Source organism: Syzygium oleosum, unplaced genomic scaffold, assembly GCF_021117445.2.
Source record: "Syzygium oleosum isolate NSW1041296 unplaced genomic scaffold, Sole_v2.1 Sole_v2.02, whole genome shotgun sequence".
Lineage (NCBI taxonomy): Eukaryota > Viridiplantae > Streptophyta > Magnoliopsida > Myrtales > Myrtaceae > Syzygium > Syzygium oleosum.
Genome location: NW_026607486.1, coordinates 4,566,978 through 4,585,341, shown reverse-complemented (window position 1 = coordinate 4,585,341; position 18,364 = coordinate 4,566,978). Strand labels below are relative to the sequence as shown.

Genomic DNA, 18,364 nt, shown 5'->3' with positions numbered 1-18,364 from the left:
TATGTGTCTCTCGCTTGATGGACTACACGCCCGAGTTATGCTAGGCGTGATACAATCCGTATTATTTTATGGAACAACAACAGAAATTTATCCCTAAAATTTATTAAGTAGTAATTTCTGCGTTGTGAATCTAAAAATATACTATCCGGATAAAGGTAACTAGTTAGCACAAACTAGTTATATATCCTGAAAGATATATATGCATTTGTCTCCCCTTTTATTTTCTCACGACAACAACAACAGGAGGGACGTCTGTCCCTTGCAATCTTCAGTTTCACTGGCATAAAAAGAAACTGAGAGAAACAAAACTGAAGAAAAAGTTATCTACCCTTGGCATCAAACTGAAACATCTTTACAAAGCACGATTTTATAAACCTGATTATGTGGACCAAATACATGCTTTCCATAATCTCAGGTCTCCAGCCAGATCCGCAGCAAGGCTGTGAGAAGTTGACAGCTATGGACAAGCAGGATGAATTCGATATGGTTTATGCAGTCAGTTATCTACTGAGATGGTGATAAGGAGATGCCGAGCCCGACAATGTGGGAACTGGTCTCTTCACAAATGGATGATCTAAGAGCTGAGCTGCAGTGGGCCGGTCGTCAGGTTTAACTCGTATACATTGCAAGATAAAATCCCTTGCATCTCTCGATAAAGAATCTGGTACCGGTGGTGGCTCACCACTTCCAATCCGAAACAATGCTTGCATCTGCTTGGGTCAACTAGTTAAACAGAGACATAATCTTTTGCTTTTTACAGGATAAATGTAAATTCAGTTCAAGCAATAACAGAGGTTTGAGCACAAAACGGTTTTGAATGATTCCGTTTTCTACCAAAAAAAGTAAAGGGAGTACACTATTAAGCAAAAGCAATACAGACAAGGCATCATATTATTTCACATCATCAAAAAGCCCTTACTAAAAGAAAACCCTCATTTATCCAAGTAGAAAAGCCGCCTCACTAGAGAGATAGTTGGAAAGATTTTTCTTTTTGTGGGACATGACAATTGGAAGAGATATTTAAGCTAGATTGTTTTGAGGAACATACCCGTTCCAAAGGAAAATATGGGACCCGACGGGTCAGCATCTCCAATACAGTGCACCCAAGGCTCCATATATCAGCTGGAAGCCCATAGCCACGGTCTTTGGCATTTACAACCTTTTAGTGTAATGTGTGTCAGATAAGTAGGAAATTTCTTTGATTGGATGACTTGATGTCCAAAAAGAAAGAGAAAAACAATGATCGCATATGAAGCATTTGACTAATTTGAAGTTTAAAGGATCTATAGTGGAAAATATAGCACTATTAAAGAAAAAAAAGTAGCAGCAGCAGCAATAATAATAATAGAAGAAGAAGAAGAGTAATTATAGTAACGACCAGAAGATGCATTTTGAAAATCTGCCACAAACACCAGACAAAGGGATGAACCTCATCCACTATCACTTGTAAATAAACACGACCCAAGATCTACCTCCTAATCAAGTCTTGCAAGACAGACAACTCCCCATCCAGGTTACCTGATAAGACACAGGAACTACTAATACTCGGAGAACATTGAGGTTTTTTTAACAGTTTGAATACCATGACCTAGTGCATATCACTGCTTTAAAAAGATTTCTCTCATAACACCCCCTTTGGTGGTCGGAAAACTGGCAAGAATGAAAATCCATTTCACCTTTATTACTTTCTTTAGATGCAACAATTTGAGCTGGACGGGATGTCCACTTTTCACATATTACTTGGATGTTAAGGGCATTTTCACTTCTTTCCTAGAATATGCCGCTGTGACCCTATAAATTTCTGGAAAACTAATCACTATTTGTTTGCATTTATTAATCATGACGAAAACAAATAGAACACTCATGAGGATATTATCCTATCACATTCCTTTTCATGCCTGGTACCTTGTTGCCTAAATGATTATAGAAGGCCTCATTTGAGGCCACTCCACCAAGAAGCACACTTTCAATAGCCATGGCAGTGAGGCTTAGGAGAGTTTACACAGTCGTACGCCACATAGTGTGGGTGCTGCACACTGGATACTTTTGTCATTCTTACAGGGAAGCAATTGCAGGGTGTGCTAACAGCATAATAAAAAATTGTTGCAAAGTAAAACAGAGATGAGGGCTCCATGATTTGCCTGTAAAATAAAGTTGTAGACCAGATTACGACTTATTTTTCCTGCGCCCTTTTCAATATTTTCAAGAAGGAAATGCTCGGAGTTCAAATTACCCAACGATTACTTCGTTTGAGCACTTACATTAAACCACACTATTCTGTGAAATAAGAAATATAATCACATTTTCTAATATCCGACGGTACCAATCCATACTAGATCTGAGCAACTGCCATTCCTACCTCCTCGACGTTCTTCACAACACATTTTGTCTCAAATACCGTCTCAATTCATCTTATTTCATCATGTCAGGATGTGATATAATTCACTACAAACACCCCCAATGGGGACAGGAGAACAAAATATAGGATGTATGTAGCTTCTTCAATCTCCAAATTGACAATGACTGTCAACCAAACATATACATGGATATGTTTTCATACTTCACCCTCTGACAAAACCCACTAAGCTTGGGATATAAAGTAGAGTCACCTAAAGCCAAGACGATAGCGGCAAGCAGCAAACTGAAAAGGAAAAGACTAGAATCTACACACCACCCAGCTACCTACATAGAGGAGGTCTATCTGGATAATTCCCCTGCGATGGTAACAAGAAGAAAAGTCCAAAGTAGATTGCAAGATGATGTCCGAGATTATGCTATCAGGGACTCCTTCCCATTGAAACCCAACCAAAACCTTCGAATTATCCGAACTACAGGGTGTAGAAGACAAAGGCATATGACAATTCTCTTAATGAATAACAACCCCCACCAAAATGCAGAAAGACTATATGTTCAGAAATAAGTTGAATAATATAGATAACTCTACATTCAGATAAAAAAAACAAAATGAAGGAAAAGAAAGATGAAGAAGAAAATGAAGGAGAAGCAAACAATTCTCTCTTCCCCTTTCATCACATTACAAGCATGGTCGTAGTGTTCTATGATCTCCGAGGACAAGAAGTTAAATGACCTAGTGAGGTCAGTACGACCTCGTGTGTTTTTTTTTCTCTCTTTTTCTGTTGGGGGAGGGGGACCTCTAGATTAGTCAAAAAAGAATAAACAAGTCTATTCTTGACGTTAACAAATCCTTTGAGATGAACCTGTCATTGTAGACAACTTTTGCAGTTCGCATCTATGAGAAAATCATCCATGGATATTGACTAGAAAAAATTCTATGAGAACTCCCAGCATAACTCATATTCAGTCCATATTAAAGACTCCCGAGTATAAAAAAACTTGCAAGTTCTGATCATAGTTTAGGGGCAATTCAATTTCTGTGGCAAAATTAATCAATGGTCAAGTATCACTCTACATCATCTTGTTTTCTCGAAACAGTCGAGAAATATCAAGTAAGGCAATTGGTAGTATGTTTACAGCAAAAAACAAAAGCCTGAACAATTTGGAAAACCAATTCAAGGAAAATCAGGAACTCAATAACCTGATAACCTAGACCTTAATGTTTTCAAGAAAAGTATCAGTAGGTCAATTAGACTCCAAATCCGCATTTGGTTGACTGATAAGGGACTGGATATGATATTTTATGGAGTGCTTCCAAGTTGGCAGCTGAGGCCAGAAAGGAATTTCAATTTATGCCCAAATAGGAAATACCCTGCCCAGACATGTCCAGCCCTTGTTCACCATCAAATTTTTCATCCAGCTCTACATATGAGCCACCAGCCATCATTTGTATAAAATAATCTAATCTGACACCAACTCAAAAACTCAAAATTGTGGTTAAAGAAAACGATCAAAAAAGAAAAGGATTAAAGACAACCTCCGGTGCCATCCAGAATGCAGTGCCCTTGCAAGATCTGATATCATTTAATGTGGTTGCCTGGGGTGAGAGAAGAAAGAGGATTACCCCATGGTCTTACCTGACTCGACATCTATAGTACCGAGTGTTGTTACATACAAATAAAGCGATAATTACCTTTGCCAATCCAAAATCTGCAAGTTTCACAATTCCATTTGCATGGACCAAGATGTTTGCACATTTGATGTCCCTTATGCAGAAGAATGAATTAGATGAGGCGCCAAAACAGGTAACATAATAACGCAATGAAGAATGACAATTGGCGACCACTAAAAGTGAATCAGACTTACCAATGATTGAACAATTATAAAAGCAAGAGTCAAGCGAGTTAAAGACACAAAATAATACTAGAGCAAATACATATCAAAAGCAAAATACAGAAGACAAAGTCGAAGGGAAACATATTGTCCTGCCATACAAAAGTCCAAATTTTCCAAGTATTTGGCAGTGTAAGATCAAACAACTTCACAATGATTTGTGAATCATTTCAGAGTCAAGTGATCCAGATTATGCAGCTTAAGTCAACAAAGAGAGTCATTAACCAAATGCTCTATCATATTAGCAAAAAGCAGAGATCAATCCAAAACTGGAAAGAAAAGTAAAATCAGCGCATGAAACAATAGGATTATATTCTCCTTTTGGAAAATATTTTCTCCGTTTGTTTGGCGGAAAATATTCTTATTTTGGAAAATATTTTCCCGGAAGTCATTTTCCTGGAAAATGTTTTCCCGGAACATAATTTTCCGGTGTTCGGCGATCAATATGAAAAAGTTTCGAAAATATTTTTCACCGGCGACGGGTGGCGGGGCGGCGGCGGCGGCGGCGGCGGCCGAGCTGGCGGCGGCGGCCGCGCGACCGGTGGCGGCGGGCGGCGGCTGCGGCGGGCGGCCGGCCAACGGTGGTGACCGGCGATCAACTTCTTCTCCCACGGAAAATATTTTCCTTCCCATAGGCAATTTTGCCTTCAATTTGGGGGAAAATGATTTCCTCTTTGTGAAAAGAGGAAATCATTTTCCTCAAAACAATGAAGGATTTGGGGGTGGGGAAGGAAAATATTTTCCCATGGAAAACATTTTCCGCCCCCGAACACCGGAAAACGCGGAAAATATTTTCCGAAAAAATATTTTTCCGCAAACGAACACAGCCTAAGTGGAAGAACGTTTTACTGCACCAGTACCCCTAGATATTTTTCCAACCAAAGGTTAGACCTCGCACCTAAAGATACAGTCAACATTAATTACACTATTTCGACCAAAAAAAATTATTAATTACACTACGGAATACACACCATAGAAACATTATTAAAAGAATTTTCTTCAAGTAAGACATATAAGAAAATAAAAAAGTTTTCTGTTGGAGCAGGAAAACTTTCTGTTTGCACAAAGAACGTAGAGATCGTACAGATATTGCTACAAAAAAAAAAAGAGGCGGCAGTAGGACATTGGTAATGCAGATATAACGTACCAACAGGGGCCACTAAGAGCACCCAAAATCAAGGATTTGGCACCAATAACACTACAGGAATTAGGATATGGTAACATCAAAAGAGCTTATAAAGGAAAAATGCATATGGCATGTCCCACCTGTGGACCACATTGCGATCATGAAGATACTTTAGACCGCTTAAGATCTGTCCTGTGTATGAAGAAACTTGAGAATCTCCGAGATGATATGTTTGATTGAGATTTGCAAGGGAACCTTTCGTCATGAGCTCCAGAAAAATATAGAGATTGGAATCATCCTGTTAATGCATTTATTGATTTTTAAGAGTGCGGAGAGTCACTTGCTAAAAGGTGCGTCAATGACGTAATAAGAAAGAAAGTTGTACCTTTGCTGTGCCGAAAAAACGGACTATGTTCTCATGTTCAAACTGACTTAGCAGAGCAATCTCCTGAAAAGCAAGCACCGGATGAGATCGAGCAAATAATAATACAAATTACAGTTGTGACATTTTCAGCCTCTCATAATTTCGCTAGTGTTCTAGATCAAGCAAAGGAGAAATAATGATTACCTGTTCCAAATACAAGACAATTTGCCTTCCCAAATCTCCTTGATCGAGTAACGAGACTTCCTTTATAGCAATAAAGAATCCATCACTACAGTGAAATAGAGAGGAAGAAGGACATTGATGAGAAGATCCTAACGTATAAGTTAGAACATGATGACTGCATAGCGTACCGAGAAATCAAAGTATTTCCGGTATAACAAACTCTCTCAGTGAAGGGGCATGAGATAATGCTGCAGACGTAGGAACTGCAACAATAATAATGCCAAGTGCAGTACACGACTTTCGATGACACCAGCAAAAAGATTGACAAGTAAAGGCTTTCTTAATGTAGGAGTCCTATATAAGAAGAGCACTCACATACATTTGTGTCATCTTTTTTCAGTAATTTGCCAGTTCGTAAACCTTAATGGACCAACCCTCACCTATCACCCCAGCACATTGATGTAACCGCAAAAATTTCTCTCCCCCAATCAGAGCTAACAACACTAAGATCCATATGCTCCTTTGGCTTCGCTAATAGCAACTTGCCATCACAAAAGAAATGAAAAACAGAAAGGAAGTCAATAGTATTCCACGAAGAAACAAATGGTGCGACGATGCCTTTTGCAAATCGAAACTTCTGCACGATGATTTTAGAGTGGGCTATTGGCAAAAATTGATAAGGCGGTGAGACAGCTGAAATGTGTTCCTCGTTCGATATCCAAGCACCTCCTAATTGACATTCAGCTAACGTGATTTATACAAGAAATTCGGAACATAACCTTAGAGCTGCATTAAGTAAAGACCAATGAAATGGTTCGAGAGTTATTCTAACAGAACTAAATGGGTAGCATGAGGCCTGAAGAGCATTTTGCACTTACTCAGTCATTCCTTCGTAGACTGATCCAAATGACCCACGGCCCAGAAGCGGACCCTTATACAAATTTGTGGTGATTCGTCTGTAAGTCCCACCTGGTGAAATATCTGTCGGTGCGGTGGTCGTACTTGAAGAGTGTTCATCATCTATGATGAAAAAGGAGCTAGACGACGACGGCACTGCAGTCTCCCCATACCATAACCAGACTCCCTTGTCCTGATCCACTTCAACCTTTACCCTATTTGCTTCATTTACCACTTGTTTCCTCGTAAAACCTAGGAATTAGGAATCATTTTAGATCTTTTTAGCTAAATTGGAAGAACGTGAGGGATCTTAACACCGCTAGTGAATAAATTAGGCGACGATGCACCGTAGCTTCGGCGTTAGCGAGCTCGGCGTCGACACGAGAAGGGTGCTCACCAGATTTGACAGCCAGGCTATAACAATCATATATCATGTCATCATAGCAACCGCAGCGGCACCGGCAATCGTACAAGGTGGCTACATGGATGCGGACGAGAAAGAGCGGCAAGATGACGAACCAGAGGATCGCGTAGGCCATCTTCGTCTGTGGAGCGCTCTTGGTCCCTCTTCGGTCACTCGACGTGAAGTGATAATCCATCGAAACCAAAAGCAACCCGCAAAAGATTTTTTCACTACTGGTTCATCGATTCGATCGATGACGAAGTGGGCCGTCCGAAAAATCAAATTGGAAAGCATACGGCAAATTATTAAACGTCCGTGACTCCCGTGTTCATAATGAGTGGTCGTAACGAGTTGACTGCTGACCCATTCGTCTGGCTGTCGACAAAATTGAACCCACAACCCAAGAATTACATCTTTTTGGCCTTTTTCTTTTTCTACATTTGTCCCAGAAATATATGTTCTCTGCCCCAGCAGAATGGAAATATCCTTCTACAAATAGATTGGGAAGCGCGAGGCGTGAGCAAAAGCAATGGAAAAGAAAACAGACTCATGAAAGATTGAAATTTTCTCTTGATATAGAACAATATTCTGGGATCTGAGTGTGCATGTTCTTGACTCGATCAACTAGTTTGCAGAGATGGTCACCTCCTCCTCCGCATGTTTGCAAAGGGGTCCATCCTTGCCTGATTTAGACCGGTTCAACGTAAAGGTGTGGGACCTGTTCTTAAGGTTCAGTTTGGCGTTATATTCCTCTTACGACCAGGTATCCTTGTTTTTTTTTGTTCGTATGGCGCTTGAAATAGGTTCACATTTCTCCGTTTTTTGATAGAAAAGATGAAGTATATACCGTTAGAGAAATTTAGCTAAGTCATGCACAAGATTGGAGTTAGGTCCAACTCCAGATACAGACCAGACATAGTAAGAGGGATCACACGTTATGGTACAAGTCATCATCGGCTTCCTAATTCAAGGAGTTAGATCGTTCAAGACCATAAATATTGGCAACAAACAATCGGTGGAGTGCGATAGATGATGAGTTCCTCAAGCTGGTATAGGTTATCGTTTACGTTTTCGATTATCTTTTTCTTGCGATCAGTTAGTTTTGAAAGTTTGAGTTTGTCATGTATTGCATCGATCATGCATATACAAGCGCACAATTCTTATACAAGATATCTTGCAGTGAGTCTTGCTAACATTAGACGCATGAATCCATAATCATCGGCACATAGAGAAACTGTCGAAGTAACCGCGAAAACGGGCAATGCTCAACAAGACTTCGGTACCCAGGAATGGTTTTCAGCAGAAACTAAAGATGAACGAAAACTTTGTACACAGCACCGGCCTTTCTTGCAGACACGACTATGAATGAACTTCTATGAACTGTCTAAACCAATTCCCATAAACCGGCCCAGTCACAGTTCCAGAAATAATCCAGCCCGCTGATATGCAAAGCCTTTCCCGCAGTCGCCCACGAAATGTATTGATGGTAGACAGCAGCAGCAACGGCCCGACCCAGAAGATCCAATGTTCAAGCAGCCACACAACCCGGGCCATAAAAGTTAAAAAAAAAAAAAAATTCAGATTCGAAGACAATGCCTAGGTCTGGAAACGATAAATAAAATGACGAGCTACATTGCATGGCATTTGATTCGTATAACCCTAGCCTGCCATTCAATAACTCTACATCCTAAAAACTGCGTTTCAATCTAAGTTGGTGAATTTCGCCCTCTACGCAAAGTAGACCAGTAAACACCAACCTGATCATCCCAAGCCTCCACATGGTTGTACATGACGGTCGCCCCGACGCTTCGAGCGGGGGTTTATCCCGGTGCCGGTGATGGGAATCATGGCCAAAATGCAGCATCAACGCTGCGAACCAAATTTGGCAAAGGAGCCAAAACCTGCACCATACACAGCCCCGTGACTGATATTCAAACGAGGTCGGGAAAAAGATACGACAGATCAACTTGGCTTTGCAAGTTCATCGAATCGCCAGACTAAGCAATTGATGCCGTCCTTCGACAATCTCTCTCGGGATCGAATAACCGTGCAGTCCGTACGTACAAATGAATTCTAGCGACAAAGGGATTTTACGTCACGGTATAATGTGCGTGATCAGCTGAGCCAGTCGCCAGACTTAAGTTATTGTTCTAAGACATCCGTCATCGATTTAATGACCGTGAATGGACCGGTCCGACTGTCCGAGGAACAATCCGGCGTGCGTATCTCTCGGTTGGCTCGTCCTCCGAAACCAAAAAACGTGGCCAAACTCAATTTCGGGACGCCAGATTGGGCTCAGATCGGGCGTCTTTGAGCATTTGCCTTAATAGAGGACATTCGGGTTTTGATGCTTTGCTTTCTGATACGTGGTTTCCTCCTCGTCGCTAGTAATGGCAACGAACCTCCTTTAACCGATGCCAATTCATATGGGCCAGACTGGGCCGACCTGAACTAGACGGGCCTACGCTGTGAGTTAAAAAAATGTTCTTAAAAAAAAATCACTTGTATCGATACCATTAGACATTGTAATTAGATATTTTAGTTAAACATAACTTTCATGTGAAGATTACCACACTGGATCGGGATATAAATATTCTAAAATAACAATAAAAACTTAACTTGCAACTATGCTAATAGTTAGTAAACTCTTCTTTCTAATTTTTCCACCATATATCCAAATTAACTAAACCATAATCTTAAAAATCTACATGAATCAACTTCAAGCATTTTCCGGACTTTGTATGATCAACTTTATAATTTTTTTTCATTTTTTATTATCTATGCATCCATACAAGTCTAATTCATTCACGAGAAACGCGCAAGTGTCGAGACCATAAGTGAAACCAGTTATGCGCCAACAAAAACGAAAATAACACGTCGAACTGCTGATATACATCAATAAGACGCATACATTCGTTCTTTTCGCCATACATCTGTTCCGCAAAAATTTTGAATTTAAAACCGTTAAGCCGCATTTCATATGTCCAACTCACACATTGTGCTGTATTGGTCACAATCCCAATAATATATATTCACACAAACGAATTATCAACACCAATAACGAAATCAAGGGATCCTACATATCCTTGGAATGCTTAAGGAGTTTCCTCACCGCAAAAGGCGAGCGAGCTCTCTACAAGGGCCTTCGCGCCCTGTCCCGTTTGACATGCAGGGTGGGTGCAAAGACTGCGGGTTTTACGGATGTGCCCTTTATTTTAACATGCCAATATCCGCATTTTTTCCTCGAATCTTTTTCTTCCCCGGGAGGAGAAGAATACCCCCTTTGTGTTTAATGTCCGAGAGATGTCGTGCCACAAGACCTCTACGAAGCAATTTAATAGGGGGGAAAAAAAAGGACAACAATTACAGGCGAAAGTATATATTAAGCGCGAATTGAAAGACGTATTTAAGCATAATTTAATTTACAATTAATCTCCCCGAGAAATAACGACACTGAGTACCATCATTTAATGAAAACCTAAACATACTCAAGACTCTCTCTCTCTCTCTCTCTCTCTCTCTCTCTCTCTATCTGCGTGCGTGTGTGTACCTGACTTCAACCTCCCGCAACAAGAAGCCTCCGTCTCCTCTCTCTCGCCGCCGCAACGCGCAAACGCCCGTCGTCGAAATCGAAGAACCGGCGATCAATCCCCTCCCGTCGATTCCTTCACTCTTCCGCTTCTCGAATGCCTACGGCACCCGATTCTCCCTCCAACCACCACTCCCCTCGCGGCGGCGGCGGCGTCGGCGGCGCCGGCAGCCCCCGCTTCCGCCACGGCTGCCTCCCTTCCCCGTGGGCCCAGGTCGTCCGCGGCGAGCATCCGCCGCCCGCGCCCGCCGATCAGTCGCCGCCCCCTCCCCGGCCGCCGCCGCCGCGCGGCGGAGCAGCAGCCGCAGCCGCAGCCGCCCCTCCCCGCCGCCGAAGGCGGCCCCGGCGGCGGCTCCCGACGATCCCGCGGCCGAGGCGGAGGGCTGCGATGCGAACGAGGGCAATGCAGGTCCGTCGAGGCCGAGCAAGCCGGCTTGGAAGAAGCCGGCGGCGGCGGCGAGCGACGTCGTGGAGGCTGGTCCCGTGATGGGGGATTCCGTGGCTTGGCCTGCTCTGTCCGAGTCTGCTAGAGCTCCGGTCAAATCGTTATCCGTCGAATCGACTCCCAAAGCCGTCCCTAATGGATCGGACTCCAGTTCTCAGGTTTGTCTTGGTAGCTCTCGATCGTTCTGTGATTATAGCGTTTACGATATGCAAAAGAAACTTGCAGGGTCCTAAGTTTGGCACTCGTCAGTGTTGTGAACGTCGTAATCAACTAAAGCTGTTGGATCCACATTATTTAATACTCTTACCCCTTTACCTATCACTAGGCCAGTTGGAATTTTGAACGTGTACCTTATCATGTTAATGAATATCGTCACGCTTATTAAGTATTGCGTGCCATTAGATTGAATTTGAGTTGTTACTGATGCAAAAGATGAAGGTTTGTCTCACTCACACGTTATATTGGTTGATTTGTGAATGCTGCCTATATGATTCGAATAGGGGCCAATTATTCCTAACTTACCTGAGAGACAAGGTGGTAGCAGCGGCAATGGAAGCCCGAGAACAGCACCGAACCGCACGCAGCAGGTTCGTAGAAGGCCGAATAGACGAGGTGATGGCACTGGAGCAAGCAACGGCAGTGGGAGTTGGCGACCACAAAGTGGCTTCGCTCCTCCTCCTCCTCCTCCTCCTTCACAACCATTACCGCGACCAGTCCCTATGTTTCAAATGTCTCCAAATCCTTACGTAAACTTTGTTCGTCCTGCACCGCCAGATTTTTCCAATGGAGAGCCTCCTTATCGGGGGAATAATTGGGACAGCAGACCAACTGGAGGTCTTCCATCTCGGCCACAGGCCATGAATGGTCACCCTGAATCTTCTCAAAGGGTTCATTCCTCTCGTAATAATTATGGGAATAGGCGTGATCATGACCGTGGAAATTACCCAGACGCAAGAGGCGTTCGCTCTCAGCCACATGGTGGTGCTCCAAGGGGCTTCGGGAGGCTTTCACCTCCACCAGTAAACTCTATGGTGTATATGCCGCCACAGCCTATGAGACCTTTTGGAATGCCAATGGGTTATGCTGGTAAGTCGAGCTTTAGGTATGTTAAGTAAGCCTTTATGGGATTGCTTCTTCTTGACTATTGGGGCTTTTGTTTTCAGAGATGCCGTCTCAATATTATCCTCCTGCATTGCATGTGGATCCGTACACGGGTTGGCAATATGTGGTTCATACGCCAACCACACCCATGTTTACGCCCATGGCTGTACCAGAGAACACTCTGCCTGTGTCTGCCCCTGAGAGCAATGTGCCTGTAGCCGGGCATGAGAACACTTTGCCTGCATCTTTGGTTGATCAAATAGAGTACTATTTCAGGTATCGTAGTTGGCTACTGGTTTGGTTTGTGCCTTTTTTTTTTCAGTTTGTGGAAAAATACTTGTCATGCCTATTTTTGAATCTCAGTGACGATAACTTGGTTAAAGACGTTTTTCTGAGAAGAAATATGGACGAGGAAGGCTGGGTTTCTATTGAAATAATAGCAAAGTTCAGACGGGTATGTAATATTCACTGTTCCAGCATAATTGGATTGCCTATATAAAATTTTGCAGTTTACAACTCTTGACTTACTTGGGGATTGATTTAACCGTTTAGCACAAATAGAAGATTGGGCGTGATGTATCAATTAAAATAATTCTCTCATTGCCTCAATTACATAGTTGGATACAGACAGTTCTTAATAGCAGGGAGGCATACTGACATTTTTAATCAAACATATATATATCTGTTCACATATGGGTTCTGCTCATTTACCCCTGCATATTTGATTTCCAGTATCCATCAGTCCAGAAGCCTATTTTACTTAGTTTGTAAATGAAAAGGCTAGAAGTCCATGTTAATTGATCGATGCCGCTTTCATTTCTATTTCAATTATAATTTGCTCATTTATCGATGATTTCATTGCTTTCGTTGATAAGTACATCCTTGTCAATTATTTTCTATATCGTTCAAATGCATATCTTCTAATGACACTTCATTATAGTTGCTTTGACCACTTTTATGGGCTAACTTATGATAGTTTATTGTTTCCGTGGATCGATATGTTGTGGTGTGGCAAAACTGTAAAATATCCTTCACCTCTATCACCTCAAGCAGCTTAGGTTACATGGGAAAGTTATGCTATGTTCTGACATAAATAAATGTCCATGAGCAAGTGAGACATTAGGCCCTAATCTACAGAGTCTAGAAAGTTAGCCGTTCGCATTTAGCCATCACAGTCCTCTGTGTGTGTGCATGTGCATGTGTGTTGGCTTCCAGTGCTAGAAATGTAATTTTTCTTCACACGGGTTAGTTTGCATGAGTTTGGGTCAGCTATGCAGGGCTTTCAAGGCCAACTGGCTCATCGGTAGCAGCTATCACTCTTTTCCTTCAATACTTCAGAAAACCAATGTTATGCTTCTTGTACAGTACTAACGGGTAATGAGCTGAACCAGTGATGTATTGATCAATGAGTAGTTGACTTAATTGAGTACTAATGTATACAACTTGAATTGAGTTAAATTCGATGCAGATTTCATATGGGCTCTACAACATATATTAAGTAGTTAATGTACTTCATCGACTTTGATGTGGTACTGTGCAAGCCTTCGTAGCTTGTGACCCAAAGTTGGATGCTGTTATTTGGATATATGTGTTGTCAAGTGCTTTGAAACAGTGTCAGAGTTTAGTATTAGTTGGGACTGGTAAATGGTTGAAGCCACATACTGAAGTGCTCGTTGAGCTAGTTTGGCTTGAGCATAACTGGTTTTATCATAAGTAATTTGAGTAGCTGGACTTGCATAATTACAAATCACCGCACGGGTAATGTCTTAGTTTGGATAATACGCTATACTGATAACGATGCTTCCTTTGTCCTGATCAAGCAAATTTGTTGATTCTGGATTTTTTGCCACTTGAACATCCTCCAGAACATCTTGTCTTCACTGTTATTAAAAAAATTTTAAAAATAAAGACATTTGAAAGAGAGAAGACTTCAGATTCTCCTCAATCATCAAATCTCTTGTCAAGCAACAGGTTTCTAGTGGATGAGATCTTTCTTGCTCTGCAAATGAGAAGAAACTTTAAGGTTCCTGTTTGCTGCTGTGATGAAGAGATTCTGGAATTTGACAAAAGTCTGTCACTGCTCCTCAAATCTATGCAAAATTTTCGACTTTGTATCTGGTGAACTCAGAGAACTTATCCCAAACACTTGATCATAGGTTCCCATGATTCTATACCATACAGCTCTTTAACTCGGTGTGCCATCCTTGCTCTTAGTTGCCATATTTGGAAACAGTACTTCCTTTCCAAAGGCTATTCCGCATAAGTATATCCTGGAGCCATTTCCCAAGGGGGTTTAGATTAAATAAGCTGAAATTTCTTAGTCCCATACATCTAGCTTCAGAAAGGTTGTGAATGTGGCCCTGACTAGCTGGTACCTGAGGTAGGTTTTCAACTTAAGCGACTCTGGAACTTGTTTGAAGCTGTCTGAGTTTTCTGAGAGGTGTAATTTCCTTTTTGTGAGCCTTCATGGCTTTTGGAATCTGTTTGTGACAAAGCGATGGGAGCTTCCTTGTTTCTTTCGTTAGTGGTCATGGTGCATCTTTTTCTTTCGTTTTTTTTTTTTTTTGGGGGGGGGGGGGGGTGCTTTGTAAAATCAGTAAGTTGCCAGCTCCCATTGTGCTATCCAATGGTTGTTGTGATTTCATGATCTTATTGAGTTGGGCTTTATCAGTGCTTTTAGTTAGTGTCCTCAAAACATAGGGAGGAGGCGCTGTTATAGCTATGGCAGATAGTCTTGTCATTGGATTTTTCCAGATGTTGGGAACCGAGTTTTTCTTAAGCAGCATGTGAAATTATACATTTTCTTTTGTACTCTCCATATTAAGTATGCTCTCATGATTTTCTTGGCAATTCCATTCTTAGTATACCTTTGGTCTGTATCTGCTTTATCTGCTCAGCTAGTGCAGGATCTTTTTTGAGCCTGGTGACCTTGGGTATGAAAGTTTCTGTTGGTAGGTTATGATTTGTTCATGTTCTAGATACTTCTGTGAAATGTCATCTTCTGGTACAGATTCAGCTCTTAGGAGTTTGTTTTTCGCCCTTTATTTTTTCTCGGAATGTCATCTTTCAACTATACAGACAAGTCTATTGTTAAACACTGTATTTTGCAGGTTCAGGAAAGGACCAGAGACGTAAAGTTGATACTGGATTCATTGAAAGCTTCAAGAATTGTTGAAGTGAGGGTAAGTTTTTCATATGTGGGTTCCATTGTGCATCTACCAACTTGGCACAGCGATAAGCACGATGAGCCGTGGTTAAAGTAACCTATCTACTTAGATTCAGCATTACTTTTGCAGTATGTGTTATGAGTTAGAGATGTTGGTTCTGCTTGGATATAGTTGACAGACAATTTATTACTGAAAGGTGTCTCCCACCATGAAATTTGTGCAGGATCGGAAAGTCAGGAGACGTGGTGATTGGAAGAAATTCTTCCGAATTGACGAGCCAAATAAGCAGGTTGCCATTGAGACTGATTCACCTTCCCCTAGCGGATATGGTCACAACAAGCTGACAACTGCTTTGGAGAAATTTACGATGGAGGAAGCAGTTGTAGAAACAAACAATAACGTCGCTGGTAGGGCAGATCTGCACTCTGAGGACGTGTCTGGAAGAAATTCTTCTGAACTGACAGGCGCATTGAAACTCCCAAATGGGGAGGTTACTGAGCATTCGTCTTCAAGCAAGAATTGATGCTTACAGAACCACAAAAAGTAGGCATAATGCTATTGGAAAGGTGCCTCGTCGAGGGTTCTGGAATGCCAGGTGGACATCATCTTCCTTTTATTTATATTAATCTTTTCCGTCAGAGGCTGAATGACAGTTTTATGAGGTGGCTGGAGGAAGCATAACAAACATCTACAGGTTTTCTCCACTGAGGCTTAAGAAACTTTGAATGAAATGGAAAGAAGAGCTTAAAAGAACTATAGGTGACTAGGTTGTACAGCTTGTTTTGGTATTTAGATTGTTTTGGATGCTTCTTTGTATTACCTATGGTTTTATGGTACGGTGGAGGACCTGTTTTAAGGTGTTTTCTTGGGGAGTATTTTTACCTTTTTTGAGATTCTTAAGTTTCGTTGGTTCAGATCGAAGTGTATCCTTTTCAGGGTTGCTGTGGGATCAATGTCATTGAGTTCTGCTGTTACTTGAGCAGGAGTGGGTCTTTTTCTGTACTCATCTTTTGGCACACCGTTAACAATACGCGATTCTTTTATTGTAGAAATACCTTCTCCTTTTGATCATCGAGTCAGTTCATATGAGTTGTCCAGTTTCATTGTTTTTCTCCTTTCGATACCCCCTTGCTTCAAATTGTGTTCGACTCTGTACTTGTTATGGTGGAGGCAGGTCACAGTTACTTCTTCCTGGGGAAAGAGAGTGGGTGCACTTAGATGAGCAAACGGATGTAAACATCATATTGACTTTCTCTCGCCCTACTTAGAGAGAGATCAAGAGAAATGACATGAGAGCAAAAGCAGTGGAGTTTGCACAGTGACTAGTAGAAGAAACTGAAAACAGCGAATGGTACACGCCTATTGACGCTGAGTCTATGTTTACTGGTTCGTTAGGTAAAAAAAATGGGGAAATCATCATTCACAAAAATCAGGAGAACTATACATGAATGAGGAAAGTGGCACGGACCTAGAAATGGAAAATGTCTGTCAAGGAATCGCAGAGAACAGAAGAATTAGCTCTTACTTCTTCACCAGAATATAAAGTTTGCACTGATCTGATTTAGTCAGGGCACGAACAAAGGGGTGCAAACGGACCGAGTCTAGTCGATGCAGTTGCTCCTTGCACTTAAGCTGAACCGAATATTCATGCGTTATCGCTCAATTCGAGCTTGAGTGACGATCCTGAGTTTACGGGACAATCGCTAGGCTCGTGCCCTAATGGTTACGCATGTTTTGGGCATGTGGGCAGTGAGGAGTTCGATTGCCTTAACCTAGGCTACGTTCGGGGTGCACGCACAAAGCAACAATAAGGACAATTCCATGATTCCGGGACCATTAGATAGCACATCTATGGGGAAAATTACCAAAACAGTTTTAAACTTATTACGATTGTGTCAATTCAGTCATAAACCTTTTTTTTTGTGCCAATTCAGTCCGAAACCTTTTGCATTTGTGTAAACTCAGTCTATCCGCCCAATTTTGGCCAGCCGGCACTAATGTGGACACCGGCCAGCTAGCAAATGCTGATATGGTAATTTTTTAATATTATTTTTTATTTTTTCGAATTTTTTATTAATTTTTTTATTTTATTTCCTTTTGTTTTTTTCCTTCATCTCCATCTTCAACCTCTGGCTAGCGAGGTCGAGCCTCGCCAACGGCCGGCGGGGCCGACCTCGCCAATTTATCGGAGAGTTCGAGCCTCGCCGCAGATTTGGCAGGGCTCATCCTCGCCGGCAACCGGGCGAGGCTCGGCCCCCACCCCCCCGGTGAGGACGAGGCCCTCCCCGAGCCGGGCGAGGCCACCCGCCGGGCTCGCCGGCGAGGCTCGAGCCTCGCCAAGAACCGGGCGAGGTCGGCCGTTGCTGGGCTAGCGAGGCTCGACCTCGCCCACCCCTAGTGAGGCTCGACCTCGCCGTTGCTGGGCGAGGCCGACCTCACCAGTGCCGGCAAGTTGGAGCCCTCGCCAAAGTGACGGCGAGAACGACCCCTCACTGAGATCCGGCGAGGCTTGAACTCGCCGGCAAGACGGGCGAGGTCGGCCTCATCGCGGAACGAGATCGAGCCTCGCATGGCCGTGAGTGACCCTCGCCCCGCCCCGCCTACGGTTGGTCATGGTTGAAGATGAAGATGAAGGAAAAAAAAAAAAGAAAAGGAAAGGATAAAGAAAAGAAAAGAAAAAATAAAAAAATTAATTAAAAATTTCGACAAAATATTTAAAAATTGCCACGTTAACGTCGGCCGGCCAGCCAGCATCCACTTCAGTGCCAGCTGGCCAAAATTGGCCGGATAGACTGTATTGGCACAAATGCAAAAGGTTTAGGACTGAATTGGCACAAAAAA

General features: G+C 42.3%; 2 protein-coding genes and 1 long non-coding RNA gene across 4 annotated transcripts; 2 read left to right on the top strand and 1 right to left on the bottom strand.

Annotated features, from left to right (window-relative positions):
* Positions 1-150: 150 nt before the first annotated feature.
* Positions 151-7,530, bottom strand: LOC115666937 (mitogen-activated protein kinase kinase kinase 1-like). 2 transcript variants are annotated; one of them, XM_056308524.1, is made up of 9 exons: positions 7,216-7,524; positions 6,800-7,070; positions 5,943-6,027; positions 5,760-5,822; positions 5,515-5,672; positions 4,049-4,121; positions 3,893-3,952; positions 1,049-1,159; positions 151-710 (listed from the first exon to the last, which is right to left on the bottom strand). In XM_056308524.1, the coding sequence occupies exons 1-9, from the start codon at positions 7,415-7,417 to the stop codon at positions 501-503; spliced, it is 1,233 nt and encodes a 410-aa protein (XP_056164499.1). In that variant the 5' UTR covers positions 7,418-7,524; the 3' UTR covers positions 151-500. The 2 variants fall into 2 exon arrangements, with proteins under 2 accessions (XP_056164499.1, XP_056164500.1); XM_056308525.1 differs by having other exon boundaries at positions 540-723; positions 7,216-7,530.
* A 328-nt stretch (positions 7,531-7,858) lies between these two features.
* LOC115665231 (la-related protein 1B-like) lies at positions 7,859-16,594 on the top strand. The gene is made up of 7 exons (XM_056303802.1): positions 7,859-7,984; positions 10,796-11,413; positions 11,756-12,341; positions 12,419-12,632; positions 12,720-12,810; positions 15,467-15,538; positions 15,747-16,594. Exons 1-7 carry the CDS (start codon positions 7,859-7,861, stop codon positions 16,044-16,046), a joined length of 2,007 nt encoding a protein of 668 aa, XP_056159777.1. The 3' UTR covers positions 16,047-16,594.
* Positions 13,861-14,456, top strand: LOC130137393 (uncharacterized). The gene is made up of 2 exons (XR_008815833.1): positions 13,861-13,996; positions 14,039-14,456. It is a non-coding gene; the product is annotated as an uncharacterized LOC130137393 (long non-coding RNA).
* Positions 16,595-18,364: the final 1,770 nt, after the last annotated feature.